At 38.3% G+C, this 26,039-nt stretch overlaps 2 protein-coding genes across 3 annotated transcripts in view; one reads left to right on the top strand and one right to left on the bottom strand.

Moving 5' to 3' along the window:
- The window catches only part of MRPS27 (mitochondrial ribosomal protein S27), a 42,758-nt gene extending 35,186 nt beyond the window's left edge, over window positions 1-7,572 (bottom strand). Inside the window, exons 1-2 of the mRNA XM_064735507.1 lie at window positions 7,347-7,572; window positions 5,438-5,515 (exon numbers count right to left, since the gene is read on the bottom strand). Coding sequence (XP_064591577.1) covers window positions 5,438-5,515; window positions 7,347-7,410 — 142 coding nt within the window. The 5' untranslated portion in view covers window positions 7,411-7,572. The remainder of the gene's footprint in view (window positions 1-5,437; window positions 5,516-7,346) is intronic.
- PTCD2 (pentatricopeptide repeat domain 2) lies at window positions 6,801-25,130 on the top strand. 2 transcript variants are annotated; one of them, XM_064735509.1, is made up of 10 exons: window positions 6,801-7,235; window positions 10,054-10,146; window positions 12,386-12,515; window positions 13,279-13,396; window positions 14,732-14,810; window positions 16,222-16,313; window positions 19,069-19,182; window positions 20,572-20,646; window positions 21,437-21,550; window positions 22,925-25,130. In XM_064735509.1, exons 2-10 carry the CDS (start codon window positions 10,107-10,109, stop codon window positions 23,147-23,149), a joined length of 987 nt encoding a protein of 328 aa, XP_064591579.1. In that variant the 5' UTR covers window positions 6,801-7,235; window positions 10,054-10,106; the 3' UTR covers window positions 23,150-25,130. The 2 variants fall into 2 exon arrangements, with proteins under 2 accessions (XP_064591579.1, XP_064591578.1); XM_064735508.1 differs by lacking the exon at window positions 6,801-7,235 and adding an exon at window positions 7,495-7,591.
- Window positions 25,131-26,039: the final 909 nt, after the last annotated feature.

The following is a 26,039-nucleotide window of genomic DNA, read 5'->3' as shown; positions in this document are numbered from 1 at the left end:
AACACTTCCATTTTAAAACGGTATGGAAATAGTACTTTCAAATATTGTTAACACTTTAACAGAAAATAATGCACGAGAAAATTCTCAACACGATGATCCTAACTTTCTAGAAAAAAAAGGGTAGAAGAACCTACTCTAAATTGGTATAACTAATATAAGTCACCTAAAACAAAAAATTAGCAGGTGTCCTTAAAATTCCCACATGCTTTCAAGCCTAGCATATGCTGGACAGTGCTTTAGGCATGGATTTTTATTTTACTGTAAAACAATGAGACACAGAAACATGTAGTACCACACTGATAAACCTTACAGTCACAAAGAGCAATCCAAAGAAATCCTGTCAATCAAATGGGGCACTGCGACAGTAACTAAGTAGCTTTATAGCATTCTGCTTCAGCAGTCATATAACAGTATTCATCTGACCATGCAGGAATTTAACTTCTGACTGTCAAACAGGCAGCCAGCCATTGCATTTAATGAATTAATTGGAAGCTAAATTAATTTAATTTGGAGTTTTAGCTTTGTACTGTTCCTGGAAAATAAAGGTTATTCAGAAAGAGTAAGCTGCTCAACATATGCCTAATGTCATCTGTTTGACCATGAACTGACAATATCAAATCTATAAGCTTCAGAGACTTCAATCATGCTCTTTCTTGCTATTCTCCTCCATCTTGAGGACCAGAAATCTAACACATTCCCTCTGCAACATTTGGAACCTGCTTCCTCCTTTGCAACTGTTATTCAGTGAGTCACTCCTTTGCGCCTCTCAGTAAAGCCCACTGGCAATCCTTGGCCACTGATCAGCTGGTTCGTTTTACAATTATTTTCTGAAAAGGTCAATCTGCTTCCACACCTTTCATGTGTGAGAGAAGCAGAAATCGCAGCACTACATCAGAACAGACTAACCCTTCTACTCTTGCAAAATTGTCAGGGGCATAGCACTGCATCAGTAACATACTCTGTCTCTGAGAGACGCTGTCCACAAAACCAGTGATATCCCTATTTATTACTTTTAAAACACCTGTACCACAGTGAACACTGGAGGGTACAGTTTTAACAGAACGAATGACATTCATTATAGGTAATCTGTCAAATTACAGCACATGGATGCACTTTTCAGTAAAATGACAGAGCCATGACTTGGAATAAAACAACTGACTCCTAGTCTGTACAACGCTGTTGTCTGCCACATAGCAGTATTCCTTGTTTACTTAACAGCTTTTCTCCTGAAGAGTTCTTCAAAACACAAAATGAGCATTTATCTTCTGGCTGAGGAAAGGCAAATTTACCATGACCATGAAAGCAAAGAGAAATTTGTGACAAAGTTAGTAAGGCCAGTATCAGCTTCTACAAAAGACAGCACCAAGACGCTAAAGTGATCTGGGCTATCAAGGCCATGCTACACAAGATATCCACTAAAAAAAAAAAGAAATTTGTTTAATGGTAAAGAAATTTATATGGGAATATCCTTACAGGAAGTGTCTGTAAGTGCCTTTGACCCATGTCTCCAGAAGTCACAAAGGTCATGATGAAGCACATGGGTAAAGGCACAGGGAGCATTCCCAGTAGTGCTAGAACTTAGAGAGAAGGGATGCTGTGACCAACTCAGCTTATCCAGGTCAAAGCACCAGGTACTTCCTTGCCTAAAAGAAGTCAACTGTCATTCACCATTCTTAATCTCCATTTTGAGACAGCAGGAAAGAAATGTTTAGTTCAAAATCTGTTATCTTTGATGATACAGAAATGTGGACCTGAGACGAGAGTTCATTTATCTATTCCAGAACTCTTTTTGTTATGCATACCCTCCCAAAGCTAGAAGGTGATCCCTATGACCACTCTGGGCCACACTCAAGCCCTGAGCTGAGCATTTCTTTTGTCTAGGTGCTCATGAAGATGAAGAGCCTGCTATAGAAAACTCTGACTACTTTAGCAGAATATAAACCAAATTAATACAATGCCATGAATACAAGATCACAACACTGTTCGCCATTATACAACAGCATCCTCTGAGAGATTTCACACATAGAATTTTAATGGCTGACCTTTACTGCTGCCTACAAAGCTGAAACTCTCCATCAGATTTACAGTATGGAAAGCACTTACCTATGAACTCCATATAAACATTAAACACTTATCTATCATCTCCAGTGTAAGAGTTGCAACAAATGGGCTGATTAAATCTAAAACAATAGCCGACAAATTAAGATAATGGAAAATTTAGCTCTGTTTTCAGACAAGTTGCAGTTTCTGCAGTAGTATTATTACAGGAATTAATTGCAATGAGTAATTATCTCCTAGCTTGTTTTCTCTGAGGAACATCTAAAACCAGACTTTTTTCCTCAAATTCATAATTTGAAATAATTCAGCCACCTTTTGTAAATCAAGTTTGCTCCTTAAGTTGCTATTCAATAATCAAGACTGAACTTTCTTCTTAAATCATCCTGATAGCAGTACTAGAAGGCAAGCATGTGAATGCCAAGCATGTGAAGTCTCCTAGCATTGCTGACAATAAAACCTGAGTGCTTACACTGTCTATAAACCAAGCCAATATTTTAATGGCCAAATCAGAATCCTATGCACATTTTAACAGACACATACTGCAAATGCTTTTGTCTGGCTCATCAAAAAAACCACTAGTCTATACAAGCTCTCATATATGCATCCTAAAAGTACATTTCTACAAGATTAACTCCATAAATTTAGTTTCTCTAAAAATATATTACTGCATGTTTAAGAATTAATGAAATTAATGAAACAAACCATAAATGTAAGATTAGGTCACTTAATTTCAGGCCATGACTTCATAAAGGTCTCTATAACACTGGTATATGAGACATCATGTTCACTTTTATTTTCATTTGTCCATAGAAACTTAGTATCTTGTTGCCTGCAACAGGGTGGTTCAGGACAATGACTCAGAAAATACTGACCCTCACATTCCAAGTCAGTGGTTATGACTTCTAATACTAGTTTGGTGGCCTAGGAAATCATCATAGTTTCAGTTTGATTCACAGTGTGTACCTACCCACAGAATGTAGCCAAATCAAAAAGCAGCACATTATCAATATGGAAATATCTGGTCACCATGTAAGGTCACTTCTATTCCACTTATGCCCTCGTATTCTTAGAAGTGGTTCACTCAAGACAGTGGTCTGGTCCAGAGGTGGGAAATGATGATAAAACTGAGATGCAAAGTTTACCTGTCCTGGGAGTGATGGGCAGAGCTAATACCTTAACTCACAGGCTAACACTGGTGCTATAAAGAAAGCCTTGTTTTATTTTAAAGACTCAACTAAAATATAAAGGCCAAGGCAAGTATTTTGCCTTACAAATTTATTTGTTCCACATTTGTCTTTATTTCCACATAACTGGAAAGAACAACAGCTTTGTACTGAACAAGGCTTTGAAAGGAAATTATTCATGTCTTTAAGGGCAGCACCGCCACCTGGTGTTGCAGATGAGCCAATTTAGGTCCTGTGAATCTTTCTAACAAAAAAATGAAATTTCCTACCTCACCTGCATTCTGCCATCCCCTGGGATTCTAATTTCCTTTGTACTTCATTTTTATTAAATGGAATCCAAATTACTTCTAGGCAGCCATCTTCCTACCAACAAGTAATTTTCAAATTCCAAATTAACACATTTTCAATTCCTATCTTCTTGAACAAAAGCATTTTGGTACACAAAATACAGTCTTGCTCTTTCCCATACATTTTTCAACAATAAAGTTTGCAAAACTCATTCATACCTGGATTCTAAACTGAGGTTACAGTGAAGACAATAAAGCATGTCTTACATGGACACAGTAAATGAGTCTGTGTCTGGGATAGCACATCACTACAGCAGAGAAATGGAACTGACTTGAAATAAAAAAATACTTCTCTTGCCCTTACAAGTATCTTCACAACATAGTTTTGCGTAACAACAGTTCTAAAACAACGTCTGAAACACAGAAATAAAAGAGCATTTCCTCAACACAAGGAACTCACTCTAGCTATAATCACCAGTTAGTACAGACAACACTCTATGTACAACCAGACAATTGACAGCTACAGAGCAGACGTCTGCAGGGCTGTCTCCTCTCTGAAAATGCTAATACAGCTGACACCGCGCTAACTTGTTTTCTCTTTTCTGCGAACACAAAATGAAAATGCAAAGCAGCTCTTTGAAAATCATGGAATAGACATCTGCTCTGGCTCAAGACCATCAGCAGAGGAGCAGCAAGAACTGTGCCTGCCAAACAGACACAGAAGGTCTTGCCAGGCCTGGAGAAAGCCAAACATGGACTGTACCAGCACCAGCACAACGTTTTTTTTTTCTACAGTGGATTTCTATCGGCTATGACACTTGCCAAAATAAGAACTCATTTTCACCTGGAGGTGTGACTAGTTCAAATGCATCGCAGGGCACAAATCTGTGGCTCCAGCCCAAAATACATGGCATGAGCAGTCCTATTGACAGCAAAGTGCTACAAGGTATTAACAGTCTCTGCAGGATCCAAGCTACATACATAAGGACCCGCTGGCTGTTTCTCATCCATGTAGAGCCTAATTCCCACCTAAATGCTCATAGGAAAATAACGGAAACAAATTAGTGCATAAAAACCAGACATTATTTCGTCTGTCCTCCTGCCTGACAAAAGCCCCTGAATTTCAGCTGATGATTCTACTTACGGTGTCATAAACTGTGTTGCAAATTACAACCACAGTTCAGGGGCCCAGTAATGAAAACAGACTATATATTATGGAGTCTCCAAATGTATGGTACAAAACAAAACAAAAAAAAAAAATCCATCTTTAGCATGGAAAAATGCTTTACAAGATGCTTTGTCTTTAACGTCACCAAAAAGACAGTGGAATGTCATTTCAAGTATAATCTAGACAAATAATTTAGCTATAAAATTTGCACAGCAGATCTCAGTACCATGTGTATATACAGTTTAACATATAACTTCTTGAAAATAAGAAGTTGAGCTTCATTCCCCCCTCTTCCTAAAAGAAAATAATTTATAATTCAAGAAGAAACTGCAAAACCCTGAAGAAAATTACCTCTTTAAAAAATGTCTTTAAATATGATTGTCCGGTAATACTTCTAGAATAGCTTTTTTTTTCACACTGCAATACTGTTAAAACAATGTCAATGAAGACATCAGTCAGAGACAGTCACACACTTTGGATTTTGTGAAAGAAAAAAAATAGCTAGTAGAAACTGAACATTAAGTAAACAGGCAAATTCTAACTTGTTTCTGTACTACGGCTTTGAATACATATGACAAATTTTTAAGACGTTGAGTGCTTTTTGATATAGAAGCTCAGAAGCATATTGTTTCATATCCTTTTTTATTTTGAAGGTCTTACAGATGGCAAGGTAAAACCAAAAATGAGCTCAGGCTGCAATTAATTTGACAAAGTGGAGACAAGAAACCAACTTTTCTCACCCAGGCTATGCTCCTCTTTTTTCCTCTTTTCCCATTTTGAGCTATCCACATAGGCTGAAGAAAGAAGAGATCTTCGACCTAATGAAGAGAGAAAACACTACGTAAGCTGGGTTGCTTACACAGCTCTACACAAACATTTTATTAGGTACCACCTTCTTTTGTCATATTTGCTAAGTGGATTGCATTAACTGTCTTTATGTCAGTAACTACTAATCTAACAATTCAGATTCTTTATATGTGAATCAACTATTACATTGTAATATTTAAAACTGAAAAGCTTTCCCCAAGAGTCTTTTTTTAAGCATGAAACATGTATTTCCAAACCTAAACTCCGTACTCAAGAAAATAACAAATTTGTAAAGGTAGAAAAAACCCTCAACAATAAAGCAACTTCTTTGTGCCCACAGACTCTTTACATCAAATGCTAGCAATTAGCTAAATGTAGGTTAAAAACAAAAGCAAAAAAAAAAAAAAAACCCCACACAAACATGCTTTTCTGCTGTTGCTGAAGCTATTTCCACCTACAAAGGCATGTCTCACAGAAAATACTTTCATTTTTATAACTGCCAATCTTCCATCTCCTATGAACTGCAGATTCACTAAAATATTAGTGAAAGCTCTTTCCAAACACTTTGTACCACAACAACTGCTCAAGATGCTGTGCTAGCTTTTGAAACAAAATAGAAAATGCTTCAGCTGGAAGAATTTGTGTATCATTCAGAGAGATGATAAGGTCCTGAAAATGCATGAGGAATACCTGGATAAAACTCGTTGAAGGAAGATACAGAAATACATACAAGGTCGCAGGAATTAACATTATGAAATAAGAATATTTTAAAAATAGATACTACAATGCTACACAGAAGTCTTAGCAACTACTTCAAAGCCTTTATGTAAACATCTTACTGCTAGCACTAAAAAGTTTCATTTTGGTTGTTAAATAATTTTTCCTTCTTACCACCTTTCTGACACGCAACTACACCCACGCATCCTGTACTGAACACCTCATGAAACTATCATCAAAAAGATTCAGAACACAGAATTCCACAGTCACACTACAAAATTATGTACAACACTTGACCAGTTAGAAAATAATAATTTTAAAAGGCATTTCTGGTTGGTTGGTGGAGCTTCCTTTAGCAGTCTCCTTCCTTATGCTGACAGAAGAGGCACACAATAGATTCAGGAGTTTTGGTGTGGCAGGCTTGGGGTCTTTTATTGCCGGTTTTTTCTTTCAGCATAAACAAAAAGTCATTGATTCATTCATTCATTCATTCATTCATTCACAGCTAGGGATGCCACGAGCAAGCTCGAGGCATTCCAGGCCTTTTCCGCAGCACAGGCCCCGCGTGTGCCAGGCCCGGAGCCAGGGGGCCCGGCCGGGCGGCGCGGCTGCAGCTACCGGGACGCGGCACGGAGACACGCGTGCTCGACGAGGGCGGAAAGCGCAGCAGGCACCCACCGCCGGCACACTGTGCCCCGCCTTACTGGGCTCAGTCCTTCCCCAAGGTCAGCTCTTTGGCTTTTCCAAAACACCAGCCCTGGTGGCGCCTCCGTCACCGCCGGTACCAGTTTTCCTGAACGCGCGCTGCCGCGGGTTTGGCGGCCTCCCGTACAATTCCGCGTGGCCTGCCCTAATCCAAAAAGGCAGGTACTACCATGTCGAGCTATGAAATCGGCTCGGGGAATTACCAGTTAAAAAGCAAATTGCGAACAGTCTCCTGCACTACATACTAGCCATTAAACGTCTTCTGAGCTATCTCCAAATCCACACGTGCACACAGATGAAGAGGGAAAGGTGAGTGAAGTCCCTACGCAGCACCCCGTCCCTGCTCATGCTCCCCACCGCAGCCGGCGGCAACCACGGCGGCCAGCGCCGCGCCCCCCGCCCCGCCAGCAGCGCACCGACCTGGGGCCGCGCCGAGGGCGCTCCCGCTGCAGAGCACGGCGCGCCGGAGCACGGGGGCGGCCATGGCGCCGAGGCCGGAGGAGGCGGGCGGCGGAGCGGAGGGGCTGCGAGCGCCCCGCCCCGCGGGCTCGGCCGGGAGATGGCGGCGGTGCTGGCGGGCGGCTCCGGGCGGGCGGCGCGGGAGGCGGCGCGGCGCTCGGCGGTCCGCCCGCCTGCCTCGGGCGGCTGGGGCTGCGCGCCCGCAGGTACCGCGGCTTGTACGGCGGGGGTGGGTGCCGGGATGCCCGGCCGCGGCGCGGGGCTGCCCGCTGTCTGCGGAGCTCCCGGAGTACTGCAGCTCCCGGCAGGCCCGCTCGCCGCTGCCGGCTGTGTGCCTGACGGGAGCTGTAGTTCCTGAGCGGGTGCCCGGCTCGGCGCCGGGTGTTGTGGCGGGGAGCGCGCCGGATTGTGCTGCGGTGGACGGGCCGAGCTGGCGCGGCAGAGGTGCAGCCCGGGGAGAGACGGCGTCACAGAATCGGTGCAGCAATCACATAATGGCCTAGCTTGGAAGGGACCTTAAATATCATCCACTGCGAACACCGTGCTGTGGAAACACCTCCCACTAGACCACGTTGCTCAGAATCCCAGCCTGGCCCTTAGCCTGTCCAGGAATGCTAGATCCACAGCTTCTCTGAGCAAATTATTCCATTGTCTTACCACCCTCCTAGTAAAGAATTTCTTCTTCATCTCTTACCAAAACCTATTCTCTAATCAAAGCCTTTGACTCCAGTAGAAGGCCATTCCCACGTGTCTTAGCAGTACATGCCCCTGCCTACATTCTGCTTCTGCTCTCTTGCAGGCCCCACTGGAAGGGTGCAGTAAGGTCACCCCAGAGGTTAGTGTTAGTCAGCATATCCCCTGCTTGTTACTGTCAGGATATGACGTTGAAAAGCAAAACAAAAAAAACCCCAAAAACAAACAAACAAAACCCAACAAACAAATAAACATGCAGATTCATAAATGCGTATCTTTTCTGGGAGGATGACAGCCTTATTATGCATACCCTGGGATTCAGAGATAAGGAAAAAGGGGCGCATGGAAAAGAGGGGTATGGCAGCATGCTCCCCAGCCCAGGCTCTGGCAGGGCTCCTGTCCTACCATGCCAGCAGAGCTGAAAGTTTTGCTCAGGTTACACCTCTGCTATACCCCTCAGGGACATGGAGACCCCTCTATCTTGAATGGAGTTCTGCCCATCCCCTTCAGGGACTGGCCATGTAGAGGGTTGCCGTGTGCCTGACGCTAAGCAGTTTGGTTGGTTAAGTTCTGTGGGATAGTCTGCGCCACCTGCACATGCCAGCTCTCATATCCGTCTCCCTCTTTTTCCCTTGGAAGTCCCTTTGGTTTTGAAACATTTCTGTAACACAGTAAGTATGTGTCTAAGGAAGCAGTACAATTCAGCAAACTGAATTCAAGAAAAATAAAATTCTGCTGCCCTAATCTCTCTATTGACACTGACAACTGATTGTCCATGATATGTGATGCACTAGTTCCACCCCAGGCACCAGCATGATTTCTTCACCAGCTTTGGAGAGGCCCATGACAAGAATGGTCTTTCAGTGCTAGACCAACAGAGGTCTGTGGGAAGGAAATGGCAGTGTAATACAGGTCAATTTCATGCTGAGTAAAATGTATTTCTTTACCCATTGGAACTGTTTCAATTAAATTTAATGGATAAATGTGCCATTTAATGGATTTTTTTCTTCAGGTTTTATGAAGCGTGTCATTATCATGCTTCACTTGCTTAGAAAACAAGTGGTTTTATTTACATGGCCAGTTACGTTTTCCTAGGGATATGCAGAATGAAAATACGCAACCTAACTCAGTTCAATACTTGCTCTTGTGCTTTCATGGTTAGAATAATTCCTTATAAGCTAAAACCTTAAAATATTAGATTGTAGCAGTGTTATCTGTTACTGTGACTCTCTGTCACTAAATCAGTGGTTTCAAATAAAAATCCTCTGGACACCTGTTTTTGTGACAGCAAAAACTTGTCAAATAGCTTTTGCATGATGCTTGTTTTAAAGCAGCTTGCAACGCAGTACAGTTAAAGTCAGCACCCAAAGTTAATTTTGACATTCTAGACTCAGTGACTGTCTTACCTCTGACATCTGTACAGCAGCAGAACATTACTAGGTCTCCAGGGTGTTACTACAATGCAAATAATACACTTGTTGTTTTTATAAATTAAAAAAATAAGCTTTTTGTGACTTCCTACTGCATTGGGAGCTGCCAGAATGTTTCATTTTACAGTAGCAAGGACAGCACTTGTGGGGTAAGCAAGTTGTGACTCTAGTGAACTGTGGAAAAACAAAGGAGAACAAGACAAATCATTATAAAAGTGTAAAGGAGGGAGCAGGAATTTTGTGTAGAATCTTCTTGTACCTTGGCTTAGTGGAGAGGAAGTAGCCTCTACTTTTTCTTTTGCACATCCAGTAACTAGATACTTCTTCATCCTTGTACGCATAAGCTCTGGAAAGCTGTGACATATTATTTGGGTTGTTTTGTCAGTGATGTGAGTAACTGCAGTTTTTGCAGTCTGTTTTTTAGTGTCCTATCCCAATGGTCGGGCATCATACAATTGTCCGTATTTCATATGTGCTAGGTTCTGTACTATTAAATCATACAGTGTAACGTAAAACCTGACCTTCCTCTTTTTTTCTTATGGCAGGGAAGCGGTATCTGCTAACAGAAGAAGATATAAAGTTACAAGAATTTCAGCAGATGAAGGTGGCGATTAGAAATGAGCTTCATGGCAATAAAGGTATACCATTTATTTCACCACTTTAGCATGAGTCTTAAGAAACAGGCAGTCAAAGTCATAATAATATCATCAATTCACCTCATTTAAAGAAACAAATTATGTCTTCCTCTTGCAAATATTTTGTACTTAACATTATTGGAAGATCTGAGGCTTTGTAGAATGAAATTTAGTATTAGTTTTGCTGTGTTGAGAAGCTTTCATGTTTGTAAGGTGTTTACGCAAGACCTGAAATGTTTGCGCCCTCATGTTTCACACATTGTAAGATAGTCTAATAGAAAAAACTATTTTAGTCTACAAACCTTGCTTCAAGTATAATATCAGCTCAGAAAGTTAACACAAAGCTAAATAGTTACCTTACTATCCAGACAAGAGCTTTCGCAGTAAATTTTTTTAATTTGCTCCCTAAATTTTATCAGCATCTTTTAATTTTTTTTTTCCTAATGTGAATTTTCAGTTGTAATCTGATTCCAAATGATATATGCTACTCAGAATATGAAAAACAAATTCAGGTTTTCCAAATTAATGTAGGGGCAGGATCAGTGGATTTTTTCTGATCTTGTCATGCTCTTTAAAATATATACAAATTCCTTTATTTTAGAAACATAAGTATGAACATGAAGCTGCCCTTGTTAAGAAAAGCAATGTAAAACTCCTGATTTATCATACGTGGGTGTGCTAGTGATACAAATTGAAAACTGTTCCAAAGGTGGTAGTTAATTCTGAGGCAAGAAGAGACTAATAATCAGATCTAGTTTTATATAACCCACTCTTCTGGGACATAGAGGGAAGTAAAATCATCCTGATATTTTTTCTATGTTAAGTAGAATTAAAATTGTGCAGGTGTGAGTCAAAATATCGTTCTATTTTGCTGGGATAATGGTATACACATGTCGTGATTTATTCATCCTGTACTTGAGAAATATTGACATTTCTGCTTGGGGTCAATCATTACTCCTAAAGCAGGTTAATAGAAGCCAAATATTTTGCTTTATAGATCACAATTGACCTTCTGGTTTTGTGCAAACTGAATCCTTTGAAAACTAATGAAGACATTGTTCCAAGTGCCTATTTGTCTGTATGTGTGTGTGGTTTCTGTATTGAGTGTTTAATGTTATACTTGAAAGATGAAAAGAACTATGGCTAGTAATAAACTTTATTTAGAAATTTAGGGGAAATTTTATACAGAATATCTAATAGCTATTATTTATTGTTGTTGTGAGGCAAGTATTAACTACAATTATCTTACAGTAGTTACGATAGTTATACTAGTAGCTACAGTAGTTATACAGTTAGCTAGAATAATGTAAATACAGTTCAGATGCCAAATATTTTTGAAATTCCTGCACACCTTTGAACACATCACAGCCGATATATGTGCATACTTGCACATATATATTTGTCTGGCTTCACAGGCTTCAATTCTGCACCTCAGTCTTGAGTAAGGACTTGTATTTGCATGTTGCCACAGATGTGTATTAGGTCACTGTACTCATTGTTCTCTGGTGCCCACTTTGCACCTCTTGTGCAGGTTACTATCTTGGGAACAGCAGTGACCCAGCAACTGCTGTAAAAAAGTTCATTTCACAGCCCAAGATGGTGGCAGTACCATGAGAGGAATGGAGCTTTTAATGTACACGTGCTTTTAATCTTGTGTGCATCTGAGTCAGAGGCCTGAAATTACCAGCTGAAGGACAGGTCTTTCTGCTTGCTTTGTCATAGGAAAATGTGCTGGATAGAAAACCCTCTGTTTTAAAGGAGAAAGGTAGCAACTCCAAGTTTATGGCTATTTAAAGAAATAGGTAGATTATGTATGAAAGTCTTTGTGTGTTCATCAGCTATGAAGGAATTTAAGTCTTCTGTCTGAGCAGTATTGTGTAGAAGTTCTTATGGTCATTTAAATGCTGAGTGGAAATGGTTTTGTTTGCTTGCTTGCCTTTTAGAAAAAGAACATAAAATGTTACAAAACTTTGTTCCTTGTTAAAACTTTTGCATTACCTGATATGCTCCGTAACATATATAGTGGAATTAAGTTCACAGTAAGCATCTCCTTGGTTTTCTAAGTCTGACATGACTTCATGGGGACATATTGGCATGCTTGTCTGTTAGAAGTTTTATGGAGTTTTCTTGGTGAAAAAAACAAGAGTTCTGCTTCACTGAGTCTTCATATTTCAGGTACTAAGTATGTAACGCAGGTAATAGAATTGTCTATAGACTGCTGCTGTGCATGTTTTATTTTCAGATCAATATTTTAAAAATATTAAAGAAAAACTAAAGAAGAATGGAATCATCCTCAGAAATGAATTAAAAAATTTGCTGCATTTATGTCAGAATTCATCTGATGTGGAACTAGCCAGAAAAATTATTTACAGGTATTTTTAGTAATCCATGTAACTCTCTTTTCTGTTTTTATCTTTTTGCTTTTATTAGATCATCTTAGGCTATGTCTTGCCCTAATTGCAAAATGCATAGTTAATCCCTTGATTTAAGTCTGTATTTTTATTTAAATACTTTGGTTCATCCAACCCTTTAGAGGCTCTCAAGTCAAAGGAGAGTTAATCTATGGGAGCAAAGTGGTGTCCTACTGTATGGTGAACCAGAGAGAAAAATTATCCCACAGCTGCAAGGCAGAGGTGTTCTGGGGCATTCCAGCCAAGACATGCGTGGTTATAAACTGCCCTACAACCAGTAGTCAGCAGCAAAAGGTTTTGTGAATGGAAATTTTCCTAGTAAGTATGATATAGGGACTTAAAGAAAAAAGTGAAATGCTTTATCTTTAAAGTTTAGCACTTACTGCTGCTAAAATAAACTGCTGCCACTTCCTTTGCAGTTGCTCCATGAAGAGAAGGTGAAGTAGCTTGGAATTTTCAAGGCAGAGACCCATTCTATTATTTATTCAATGAAGGTTACTTTATTGGTATAAAAGAGATTATTTATTACCAGTTAATTTATTTGTTTGATCAAAACAATAATTTTCCTTAAAATTTATTTTCTGGTATCTATGTATCTTTGGCTGCTGCAGCTAGGAAAGTGTGCCTCAGTCATTGCACCTACAGATCTTGCTGTATATTTAAAGCTGTTCTCCCTTGGCAAATTCCATGCCCTGTGTGATTAATTTTTTAATCTTTCCCATAGGTACCATGAACAGAATAGAATCACAGCCTTACATAATTTTAAATTTGGGCCACTCTTTATGAGACTGTGTTATGAGCTAGACCTTGAAAGACCTGCAGTAGAACTTATCAAAGATCAGGTAATTCCCCTGTATATATAGTAAACATATTGTTGATTTTATTATTAGTCAGATATGAGTAATGGTATGCTACACATGAGTCTTGCATGAGCTGATAGACTTGAAGATGTGTTGCAGTAACAGAGACATCTATGACATTAATTTAGGTGTGCAGATTACATGGTTTTTTATGTTAGCATAGTAATCAAATGTTTGTTTGATTGGTAATTTTATTTCTGTATAACTGCATCATTTGAATAAAATTTAAATTTAAAGTATTGATGAAAGAATAATTACTTAAAAGAATACAGCTGATGCATGTTTTCCTGCATCTTGTGTTGCGTTAAACCATTCTTGGAAATGAGCACTTGTAAGTTTTTCTATGGTAGTCCTCTGAAATTCCTTGGATTACTTGCACTAACAGGTTCATCCTGTTGCTCTGTACTTCAGTTCTCTCTCTGAACACTACAGAGGTGGTATGATACTCATCAGCTCAGAAATTTGGCCATTTTAGTGCTGAAGGAACTGAAGGACTTGTTTCTGAGCATTTCTAAAATTCTGTGTGCGCTATTATGCAAGATAATAATCAGGCCCAGTGCATGCAATAATGTTGTGACTTTAAAAATCTCTGGCAGCCAATGAAAATCTCACTGATATTAATTCATTAAGGCATGAGATATGTCTAGCCAGAAATGGCAGAAGTGTTGCTACTATTCTTAACTTAGGCATGTATAAGAAAGTGTATATGTAGTTTCTATTATGGTTTGAGTTTTTTTAAGATCTAGATCATTAAGACAGGAACTGCTGTACTTATAGTACATAGTAAGTGGTAGATACAGTTTGAGTACCACTTCTCCAGATTCTGCTACAGAAACTCAATACCTCTGACATATTTTGTCTATTCCCAACACACAGTGTTGGGAATAAAATTTAATTCCTTTCTCTTCTGATACGGTTACCATCATCGCTATTGCTCTTATACTGATCACTTGATATTATGATTAGCAAAAATTCATTCCATTTCATGGTGGTGGTACTTCACTCCAAAAGATACCGTTCATTAGCTGCAAACTATCAGTGATTTCTGCTTCCATTGACTTAGAGGTCATTTAAAAAAATAGGATAGTGGGACTCTCTGGGAATTTTCTGTTTAATTTTAGTGAGCTTTTGACCATAATGAGTCACTGGTATTTTAGACATCATTTGACAGAGAGACGGACAGGCAAGGAACCCAGAGAGTTAAATGCTGAACTTGTAAAATCAGACTTATTCCAGTAGGAAGACCTGTTAAATGCTGTGCACAGTAAGACTCTTCACTGTCCTGATTTTTTTATGCTTGCTCTATTTCCTCTCCAGAATTTGCATGGATTTTTCTCAGACAGTACATCATTCCATATTTTGATGACTATGTTGTTTAAAAAGGGCCATTTTGAAAGTAAGTACTGTATTTGCTAAGGGAAATTAATTTTGGGGAGGATGCTTCTCACTGTAAGTGATGCATGTGTGTGTATATATATATATATATATATATATATATATATATATATATATATATATATATATATATATATATATATATATATACATATATATACATATATATAGGCTGATTGGCTATGATTTTAAATGGCCAAACATCGTGAACATAACTGTAGATGTGAATGTGTTGCATTGTAGTGTGTAATAAAAATGGAAGAGTCTATTTGTTTCATATTCCCTACAGAATCCTTGCCATTCAAGTTCTACAGAACTGCTGTTATCCAAGAGAGCTTTTTCCCCCAAACCGTCTTCACTGAACTGTTTCTTTTCTTTACTTTGTTATTTCCCATAGCATTTTTTCTTCTCTGTTGAAAACCTGGTTTCTGTGCCTTTGGAATGTTAATTTCCTCAACGATTTTTTTCCTCCATTCTGCATTTGTGTCAGAGCAAGGAAGAGTACCTTTTTACTTGTGTCCTCCCTCAGAGTGGCTACATCAGTGTAGAAGTCCAATGCTTCAAATCAGTTTGGCCCTGTATGAAGACAAGGAGAAATCATCTGACCTAACTTAAAAGACTCCCCTTGAGAAAACCTTAAAGCTTTTCAAGCAAATCCCTTTATTTGATATTTGTTGAACACAGAACAGCTGGTCTCTTAACATTTGGCAAATTTGAGTCCAGCAATGTTTGTTGCAAAAAACAAAGTTGCAACTTGGCCACTGCAAAAGAAACCTAGATCAGTACCTTAACACAGAACCAGAGGACACAGTCTTAAGCTCCACTAAGGGAAATAGAGATTGGATATCAGGAAAGAGGTTTTTACAGAATGGGTGGTAAAGTATTGGAATGGTTTGCCAAGGGAGGTGGTGGAGTCACCATACCTGGGTGGGTTTAAAAAAGGATTGGATGTGGCACTTGGTGCTGTGGTCTAGTTGAGGTCTTAGGGCTGGGTTGGACTCAATGAACTTGAAAGTCTTCCAATCTTGTGATTCTGTGATTCAGCATTGTGAAATGGACCATGTGACTTAATGAGGAGATGCTATGTAGTTTGCCTACAGTGGTGGAAGCTTTCTGGCTAGTTAGGAACAATGAGAGTGGCTTTTTCAGGTGTATAGAATTTAGTTTTAGGTTTTCATGTAAAAATAATGGAGGAATAAGGCCATGTGCTAGTGTAAACTGAACACCTCCTTGCTAAATTGAAAGAGGTCCAAATGACCATGCATTAAACTTTTTGAATTCTTTAAATAACAAATTTCAGTTTTCAAATAAACTTATTGAACTCATACCTTATTGACTTGTTTCTTCTTTTCAGTTACGAGAGGTACAGCCTTAAATATATGAAGTGAGTAACACTAATATATTTTTGGTAGGTGCTTTGGAAGTTCTGGTGGAAATGAAAAAACAAGGTATACCTTTCAACAAAGAAACCTATCTACTTGCAGTTGCAATATGCTATAAACTGGTAAGTATTATGAATGAAGAAGTGTTTGAAATGCCTTCTCTGTCTCTCCCTTTAGATTTTAAATTTTGGATGTTTTTATGTTTCCATAATTTCCCTGTCATGATTTTGTATCTAGTGCAAGTATTTTAAACTTATATATGTAAGTCCTAAGGTGCTTCATCATACATGATATGGTGCACATACGTTGTTTCCCATACAAACTAATGTGACAAAGCAAATCTCTAAAAAGTTGCATGGACATGAGCATTAAGAAACAAATCTAGTGCAGCCTTTGATTACTTTAGAGTATTCTTTCTCTGTGATGTTTGCCTCTCTTCAGTACGCTGTGCTTCAGCCTCAGTATTGGTTTTATAGTCTCATTTCCTTAAGGCATATACATGACATGTTCTATTTGCCAGACATCCCCCATCCATTTCTCCCCTCCCCCTACAAGCAGTCTTGTAATTTCATTTTGTAATTGTACACAAATTTGGCAGAATTGTAATCTGTTCCCTACACGCCTGATGAAAAGGGGCATCTGAATGGAGAAAAGAAGCATAAATGAATGCCTTTAGGTAAACAGACAGCCCCTTGAGCTCACCTGTATGTTTAGCTCAAAGAAAAAGAGCATGAGCTTGGTAAGAAACTAGAATATGTCAGTTATATGAAGGTTTTCTTAGAACTGTTTCCCTTTCATAGCAAATTGAGATGCCAGAACTTTTTATTTTGATCTTCCTCTCCAGGTTTGAGTCAGTTCTGCAATACCCTTTTCCAGACCCCTCTCTGGGTCAGGAAAAGGGTATTGAAATTTTAATATGAATCTTTCCCAAACTTGTTTGGAAACTCTTCTTCCATTTCCTCATCTTGTATAAAGACACTGGCTGGGGAAAAAATTACACCACTAGACTAAACCTCAGGTTTCTCAGTTAACCTTACAAGGAACTGAGTGCAAATGTGATAACAAGGACATAGCCTAAAAGGGTACCTCAGCAGCAGTTTTTGTGGTTTTTCTGAAATTCTCAGTTCCAGTGAATTTAAGCTGCCTTTAGGTCTATTGTAACTTCTTTCCTAAAATGTTTGCAAGTTTCTTTAACATGGCCCGCAGTTAGAATGCTAGATCCAAGGTATGTCCTACAGGAATAGCTTCCCAAGGCTTCTTTTTCTTCTACTTCTGGCCCTACATATATTCTCAACAGAGAATCTGGCCCATTATTACTATTGATGAAAAGAGAGGGGGAGATGGTTCTGCTCTGTCACCTGGTTGAGTTGAATAGTCACGATAAATTTGTGGGGCTTTTTCACTAAGATAAAATACTATCAATAGGGAAGTAAGCTGTAGTAACCCTTTATGCACTAAATAGGAGTAGGTGGAGCTCTTTTAAAAACTTAATCTATTGGCTCATCTCTTAGGAGGAGGAGGAGGAGGAGGAGGAAAAAGGTGAAGCTCAAACTTGCTTTTTCTCATGATACAAGATAAAGCATGTCAGAAAAAATCTTGAAATTAAGTGTCTTCAAGATGTCGTACTAAAATAATATAAATAACAATATTGGTATCATTGAAAGCGTTGCTGGATTTTTACCATTCTTGGTTTCTTTTGAATAACCTTGCCAGAGACCAGCACAGAAGGCTTAAACTTAGATTATTTCCAATGGATAAACAGAGGAATTAATGTTTAATCTTTGCACAAAGGTATTTTTGAGGTCAACTCTGAAACACTTCTAGGATGGTTTAATTCTCTGTAAGGCACTGCCATACTCTGAGGTAACAGCGGGAAAGAGCTATAGGCCTTTTGATGATAACAAAGTATTTATGTAATAATAATCAATCTTCTGGTGATCAAAATGTTTCTAAATTTTCAAGGAACATATTTTGAACCATATTTTTTAGGAAGACACTATGTACAGAAATCAACACCTCAGATTTGGTGTTGATTTCTGTACTAGCAACAGAAATCAACACCAAATCTGAGGACTCTTATCCATATTGGTGGTACCAGTTGTTTCCAAACATTCCTGCTGCCAGCTTTTAGGTTTGACAGATAGTATTTTGTTTGGGGTCCAGTCAGTTCCACTTGTGATTTCCACTCTCCATTGTTTTGGAGAGTCGACAGTTTGAAAGGTAGCACACAGCTTAACTCATTGCCATTTAGTGTCCCCTGTTGAAAATTCCCAACCATAATGGAAGCCTTCTGTGTTGGAAAAAGGCAGATGTCTAAGCTGTAATATTAGAATATATATTTTGGAAGCATTTTTCAAGACTTAATCCTTAAGAGAGGCTTGAAATGGCTAAATGTTCAAATTCATTAGATTTCTTTGGTGAAATGGTACTTAACAGTTCAAGCTTAGAAAATGTTGATTTTGAGTAACTATCTAATGTAGAATGTAGCTTTTATAATTAAGTAACAACAAAAATTAATATTCCTTCCTGATTTGGAAGTTATTTGAAGGTGAAAATGAAAATATCTATTTGTTTAGAATCCTGCTGGGGCTGTTTCATCTCTTGCAGAAGCCCAAGTAGTTAGGGCAAGGTGTAGTTGTTAAAATAACAGAAGTTACTTTTACCCTCCTGTGACCTCTGTCACTTTGAATATCGTGTTTTTATGTTGTGTTTCTCAAAAAGAGCTGCACAGAATCTGCTTGGTTGGGTTCAGATAGTGCCTTTGTGGTTGTACAGTATGTTGACTTCTGAATACTTTCTGAATATGATGGCAGGTGCTTATGGTTCTTTCAGATAACTATAAAAACAAGCACAACTTCCTGTGATATTTCTATGCAGGGCAGCCCAGAGTCTTCCAAAATCTCTGCGAGACTGCTTGAAGAAGCACAGCTAAAAGGTGACACGTTGCCACTGCGAGCGTACTGCTTTGCAATGGCAGCTGCTCTCAAGCAGGTATGGTGTCTTTGTTTTCACTTGTGCCGGGGGCTCTGTAGAGAGGTACAGCTTGTGAAAGGAAGCTAACGTGGAGAAAGCATAACTATGTAATAGCTTCAAGTATTGGAACTTCTAGTCTCCTGAATTATAGGATTGTACAAATTGAATTTGGAAGTTTCTAAATGCAAACATATGTCTTGAGTGTGATGCATACATATTTTGTGATAATACTATTTAGAACATTAAAAAATTATAGAGTTAAGCCACCAGGTTAGGTGTCACCATGGATCTAGTCCTGCAGATACTGCTACTTAGTGGTAATTTCCATTAAATAGAATTAAGATGATAATTTAAAGTATTTGTGCAGTCATCTCTTTTAAATGATTGTCTTGGGAGGCAGACTCAAAGGCTTTGATATGTATTTCACTACTGCCAGGGAGGGGGAATTTCTCCACAATATGTTTCTGCCTGGTGAAGTTTTGCTTTATCTGATATGCCTAAGTACTGATATGAAGAGGCTCTGAGACAGCACAGGGTGAAAAGTGACGCAGAAGAATAACTATTAGGAAATTCTAAAGTTTGGAAAACAGTTTGGATTTCCTCTGCCATTAATTTGTGTATGCAGGTTGGGTATGTCATGATCCTTCTCTGTTTCATGTTAAAACAGAGGTCAGAGACACTGGAAATGCTATAAATTTGGTCTTACTTACAAATTTGGATGTTTGGAGTAGAATTGGTAAAGGTTTCTATTCACTCTGTGGTCTTTTTTGCTCTGTCTGTGTGAATGGAGACACTGAAAAATAGCATCATTGAAATAAATTTATTCATGGGTACAATGGCATGATGATATTCTTGTTTTGCAAATGGAATAATGCTCCGCAGTACATTTAATTGTTCTTAAGGCTGAATGAATTTTGACAGCACTCTTTGCTATAAGAAAGATGTTTCTTGATCCCAAGTAACATTGCTTGGTTTGGTAAATGTCAGTGTAACATTTAATGTCCCTTCAGATCAGTTGATGATATAGATACAGTATTGTAAATATGCATGTCCAAAAGGTTAGAAGGGCTGGGCAGGGTGAATACACAGAGTAACATATGCTGCACTTCATTACTCTGACATGTGTTGAACTGAGCATGTGTGTAAACCTTCCATCCTTTAGGTGATCTCATGCTCAGTGGTTGTTACATGTGACAGACACACACAGTACTAAAGAGCCAGATGAAAGGGAACTCCAGTGTGGGGTATTCCTTTTGCAGGCTGGGTGCTGTTTGGTGTCCTTGGGTCTTGGTAAAGGGGTTCTAGATGTGATTTATTGAAGAGTTGTTAAGGTCTGTTGTTTTTCTGTCATTGTGCAAGTTTCTGACATGTGTGACTATTTTTATATTATTTATGATTCCTTCCCAGAACGATGTAGCACAAGCCAAATTTTACTGTTCCCAGATAATGAGAACAGAGAACAAACTATACAATAATCTTAAAGTAAGTATGCTTGCCTTGTATTAAAATTTTGCAGAGTATGCTACACTGGCCAATAAACTCCCCGGTGCAAAGTAATTGAAGACCAGCCTCTTACTAGCACAGGCATATGTTGGTAATGTTGCTGAGCTTGTTTTTGAGCCAGCAGACAGTTTCTGTCAGTTGGATTACTTACATTCTGAGCTGTTAACAATCTCCACCCACTGTTTAAAATCACTTCCTGCCATAGGTGGGAATGTAAAGTAGACCAATCCTATATGTGTGAGCATAGACCCATGAACAACTTCTAGCTATGATTTTTGCTTTCTAGTTCCAAAAGACTTTAAAAACCCAGCTCTAAGTAAATGCACTGCCCAGTTTAGGCCTCCTTCAGCCCTGCATACCATGTCCACATATTGTGGACATACAATATGTGCAACGTACATGCAACGATTTTTTTCCTTTAGTTGTGCAGTCTACAATCTGAGAGAAAGTCTGCATGTGCATGTGTAAGTGACCTCTAAACTATGGTAAAAACCACTTTGTTCAAGAGCAGGTAGTGCAGCTCCATCAGAGGAGCCCTGCCTCAAGCCTCACCCTTCCTTTCCAGGTCTCACCTGGTAAAAAACCCCAAACATTTGAAGAAATTGATCATTCCATCTCTTTCTTTGCAACGTATGGATTTTTCTCAGTGCACTGTCTGGAACTGAATTTTACCCAGCTTTGCTTCATGTCTTCCTCAAATACTTCTGTAAAAATTTGCATTCTTATGATATGTACTGTTTGTGTGGTTTGTTTTTATTTTATTTTTAAGGTCCTTGTCCAGCTCAGATCTGGTTTGCTAAAAGAAGTAATAAATACATTAGAGGCAGCAGTGGAAGTAGATACACCTCCCTTTGTGAAAAGAACTGAGTTTTCAGAGCAGGTGGTAAGTACACAGCGATGAAAGAAGGTTCATGGTACTGAGCTGAGCCATGACAGTGGTGGCTCACCTACAGAACTTCAGGTGCCTGAGTTCACCCTGCTCTAGTTGTTTGGGTTCTGGTGCATGCCGAGGCCAAAGCAGCTGGCTGGCTTCCTCTGCTCTTGATCAAAACACTTAGCTGTGAGTGAGCTCCATTTTTTATTTTGGCTCTTGCTTCTAGAATCTCATGTTTGATCTGAATGTAGGTGACACTTTCCCTGGCGGCGTTAAATGATCTAATCACTTGCCTCCTATGCTATTTTCATTTCATGTGAAATGAGAATAAAATTTCTGGTAACAGTGATATTGTTAGGTTGGTGACACATGAAAGACCTATAATGCTATAAAGGGAAGTGTGATAAGGGAAACAGTAGCTTTGCTATTTAACTATATGTTACTGTGAAAACTGGTTTTTACAGCCTTGAACAGTAAGAAGGCTTCCTCCAGAACACATATGAAGCCCTTCTCAGTTTGTCAGCATTTCTGCTGCTTTTCCCAAAGCTTTTTTAGTATTTAATTTTGGATATGCCTATAGAGCAAGACATTTTAAGCCTGTGTTAATAATTAAATACTTAGTCTTCCACTGCTGTCTATTAAACAAAATTAATAACTAAGTGCAAAATAATAAATATTAGGAGAAGGGGTGGGCCAACCTTTCAAAACATTGCCTATATAGGTTAACTGCTGTGTTGAAAAGAAATTCTTTAAGCAGCATTTTGTTTTGTAAAGTCGTTGCAATAAACATTGCATGTGTTAGTGTTGTATTTTGACTTTGCAAAATTTTTAGCTGCCAAAAAAAGCCTAAGCATCAGTCCTAGCTGCCCCCTTCCACAAGAGTTTATTGATAATAATATTTTTTAAGGGATTTACCTAACACTTGAGCTCATACTCTTGTGTATGGAAAACAGAATTTCTCAGTCTTCTATAGTCTGAATTTTATGGATTTGTACTGTACTGTGCATTTACGAAGATACATCATAATAATTAAAATTGTGCTGATCTGGAAAGTAGATTCCAGGAAACAATTATGTTTCCCGGATTTAAATAGAAGATAATTGTGTTTGTCTGTACTAGGACTGAAAATAGGATTGTACAACTCTAAGGAAGTTTTAATCTAATAAACTCTCTTTAGTAGATAACCAGTGCCTGTCCACCATTTTGTGGTGATGCATAATGTACTTTTCATAAAATCATGATCTTATGAGTCATTGCCTTAGCCACCTATCTTACACTGTGTGCTTTTTTTTTTACTATGAGTTACTGCTTTTCTTCAGTGTGGTGGTAGAATGAGAGCTGCACTTGCTGAACTGTAACAATATGTCATTTTCTCTTCCTTAGCTGGCTACAGTCAGGGAAAAGATGGAAGAGAGCCCTGACCTTTCTGTCAAATTAGGAAATATTTATAAGAAACTACAAGCTTCAGGACAGATAACCATGTGCACACTGGAAGACATGCTTTTCCAGATTCCTATTTCAAAGAAGACCACTGCAAAGCTTTTAAATCAGAAGCAATTGGGCTGTCAGGGTACTAATCTCCTTTGGTCAAATCTGTTGTTAGGATAGCTCAGTATTTGATGCCAAACTGAACTGCTGGTAGTATCTCTTATAATCCAGGTTCAAATAAAATATCTTTTCCCTTTCTACACAGTGGGAGTTTTAAGTTGTTTGTATAAAATTTCATTTTAAATACTGATCATGTAGCTTCCATGTTTCAATTTTGATCCTAAAAACAAGCTGCAACAGTGGATATTTGTGTGTTGTTCAGAAATGGGAGTGATAGAAAGATTTTACTTTTTCCTTAGGCTTTTGTATCAGGATTTTCTTATGCTAAATATTTTGGAAGTGAATGGATGGAAATGAGCAAATCAAGCAAAATGGTATGAGTATCTGACTTGACTTCTGTGGTTCATGAGAAGAAAATCTGATCTTCATCAAGTTAAATGTTCTGACTAAAAGGATAGAGGCAGGCAAGAGTCCAGAGCATGGAAGTGCTTGAACTGTTAACTCAAAGTCCATAGATCTCAGGAGAATCAGGGGGAAGCATGCGTCTTTTGTTCACTTTAATATCTTTTTATTCTAAAGAAATATATTAGCATTTTTTTCCTATCAACTGGGATCATGGAAATGCCGTGGGAATTTGCGTGGTAACCAATGGGTTGTTTTCTCCCTTGAAGGAGATTCCTGATCAAAAGTCACTCTCAAGAGTGAGTGACTGCACAAATTGCTTTCTTTTAATTTTTCTGGTATTAAGATTCCTAGGATAAGCCAATCTTGATGCAAATTTCCAACTAATTCATAAAAAGTTTTTAGAGCAGTTACGATCACATTTTTAGCTATAATTACACCATCTGCATAGTTTACCCTATTTTTGGATTGAAAAAAAAGTACAAAGAAGCCTTTCTTTGTCCAGCTTTAATGACTCTAGATCAAATGTGCTGGATTCTAGCATTAAAAAGCTGTTTGTGTCTGTGAGTCCTGTGTACCCAAGAATCTGAACTTACCATCCAGAATAGAAGGAATTGGAAACAGATATGCCTTGGCTAACATTCTTGTGCCTTTGGGTGCCTTTGCATGTGAAGTGATGAACACATTGATAAAAGAACTTGGCAGCCTTGTGAACTGACAACTAGGTGGAACTCAACTTGATACTTGCCAACTTGGGCTGCATTCTCTCTCCTCTACCTTCTGTTTTTTATTTTGTCTCTGCTCCACTCAAGCAAAAGTCATGGCTCAGGGTATATTTTCTGTGAATAAATATCTTCATCTGTATCACTGAAGCCATTGAGACACCAAAGAAAAGAGAACCCATCCATGCTTCAAAACAAATGTGGCTTCAGGCTGTGGGATGTTGCCATCTGAAGCTCTAGCTCTGAAACTTATTTCTTTTGTCACAGTGTGTCTTGTTAATATTTAAAATGTACAAAACTGTTACAAAGTAGATGGAATTTCATGCGAGTGAAGAATAATATGAAGTGTGTATCACACTTCTGTGAATTGTGTGTACCCTTTTTATGATTGGTGGCATAAAGTACTACATACATTAATCTAAAAACACAGCTATTACTTTTTCTGTAATATTGTGTAGTATGTAATTCCACGTGTAGTTTCCTTTCATTGAAAATTCATTCAACAGATGTAACCCTTGAAAAGTTCTCAATCTTTTCTCCACAAATAAATTTAATATGATATTTGTAAAGGCTGCTTGCAGTGTAGCAAGGATTAGTGGTAAAAAATTTAATTACTGTTCAGTTTACTCTGTATGGACAAGAAAACTGTCTGGTGTCATCCAGTACAACTGGGACAGCTGTTGTGTTGAAAGTGTACAAATGCCACATTTTTAAAGACAGTTTGACCCATTTAGCTCTGCATGGCAAATAAATAAGGTCAGTTCTGTTTAATTTCCTAACTTGGCACTTTAAAACTTGTATTAATTGCAAGAAGTTGTAACGTCCTAGGACTGTGCATGTGTACTCGTTCATTCTAATTGTTTAGCTTCCTAACTAAGGCTGTATCCTACCTGCAACTGAAGTAATCATAACTCCTATTAAAATTGTCAAAATATTTGATGTTTTCCTTTTTTTTCCTCTTGACTACTTGTTTTCTTGAGATTCTTGTTTTCTTGGGGTTTATTTCTAAGTTGTTTTTTTTTTCTTTTAGAGAAATAACATCTTTGTCTTGAAAAAGAAAGGAGATGCACTTAGCTAGCAGTACTTCAGAAGAAAAGGAAAGCAGGGATTTAAGATTAAAGGATAGGTTCAAAGAAACACAAAATTCAGACAAAATTAGAATATTGACTCTTGCTTTAGAAGTGTTGTAGAAGGCTGCTAACATTTTCCCTTAGGGAGAAAAAAAGCTGGGAGACATAAGGTAGTTCTAATATATATGTAGCTGGTTTCCAGCTAAATCTAATTTGTGTTATACAAGTACCAGAGTCTGTAATTTGGGTAATCTTGGAACTGGTGATTATGTATGGATTCATCTTTTGGTGCATCAAGATTCACACTGACTTTTGTGTTGAAGAGTCTTCAGTCTGATGCTTAGTTGAGTGTACTTAGGTGCCGTTGAATCCTGGTGTCCCAACACCCAGGATCAGGAGCCCAGGCGTGTCTAAAGATAAGCAAATACTTAGGGGTTTTGCTGGATTAGCATGGCTGGAATGTCAAGGGCTAAATTGCTAGACTGCTCTCATGGAGAAAGCCTCAGAAAATAGGATAAGTAACAATTCCATTGTCACTGGAATTGATACTCAGTTTTATTAATGATGAACCTTGATCTCAAAAAGAAACCAACATTCTTAAAACCAATTCATTTTTATTTATTTTTTATTATTTTAAATAATTTTAATTTAATAAATGCATTTATTTGTTTATTCATTTATTTATTTATTATTTTAATTTATTTTTAACAATCTGAAAAAAACCCCAAGGCATTTACATTTCAAAGTGAATTGCTG

Source organism: Zonotrichia leucophrys, chromosome Z (genome assembly GCF_028769735.1).
Source record: "Zonotrichia leucophrys gambelii isolate GWCS_2022_RI chromosome Z, RI_Zleu_2.0, whole genome shotgun sequence".
NCBI lineage: Eukaryota > Metazoa > Chordata > Aves > Passeriformes > Passerellidae > Zonotrichia > Zonotrichia leucophrys.
Note: the sequence above shows the minus strand (reverse complement) of the source record. Positions and strands in the feature narration are given on the sequence as shown.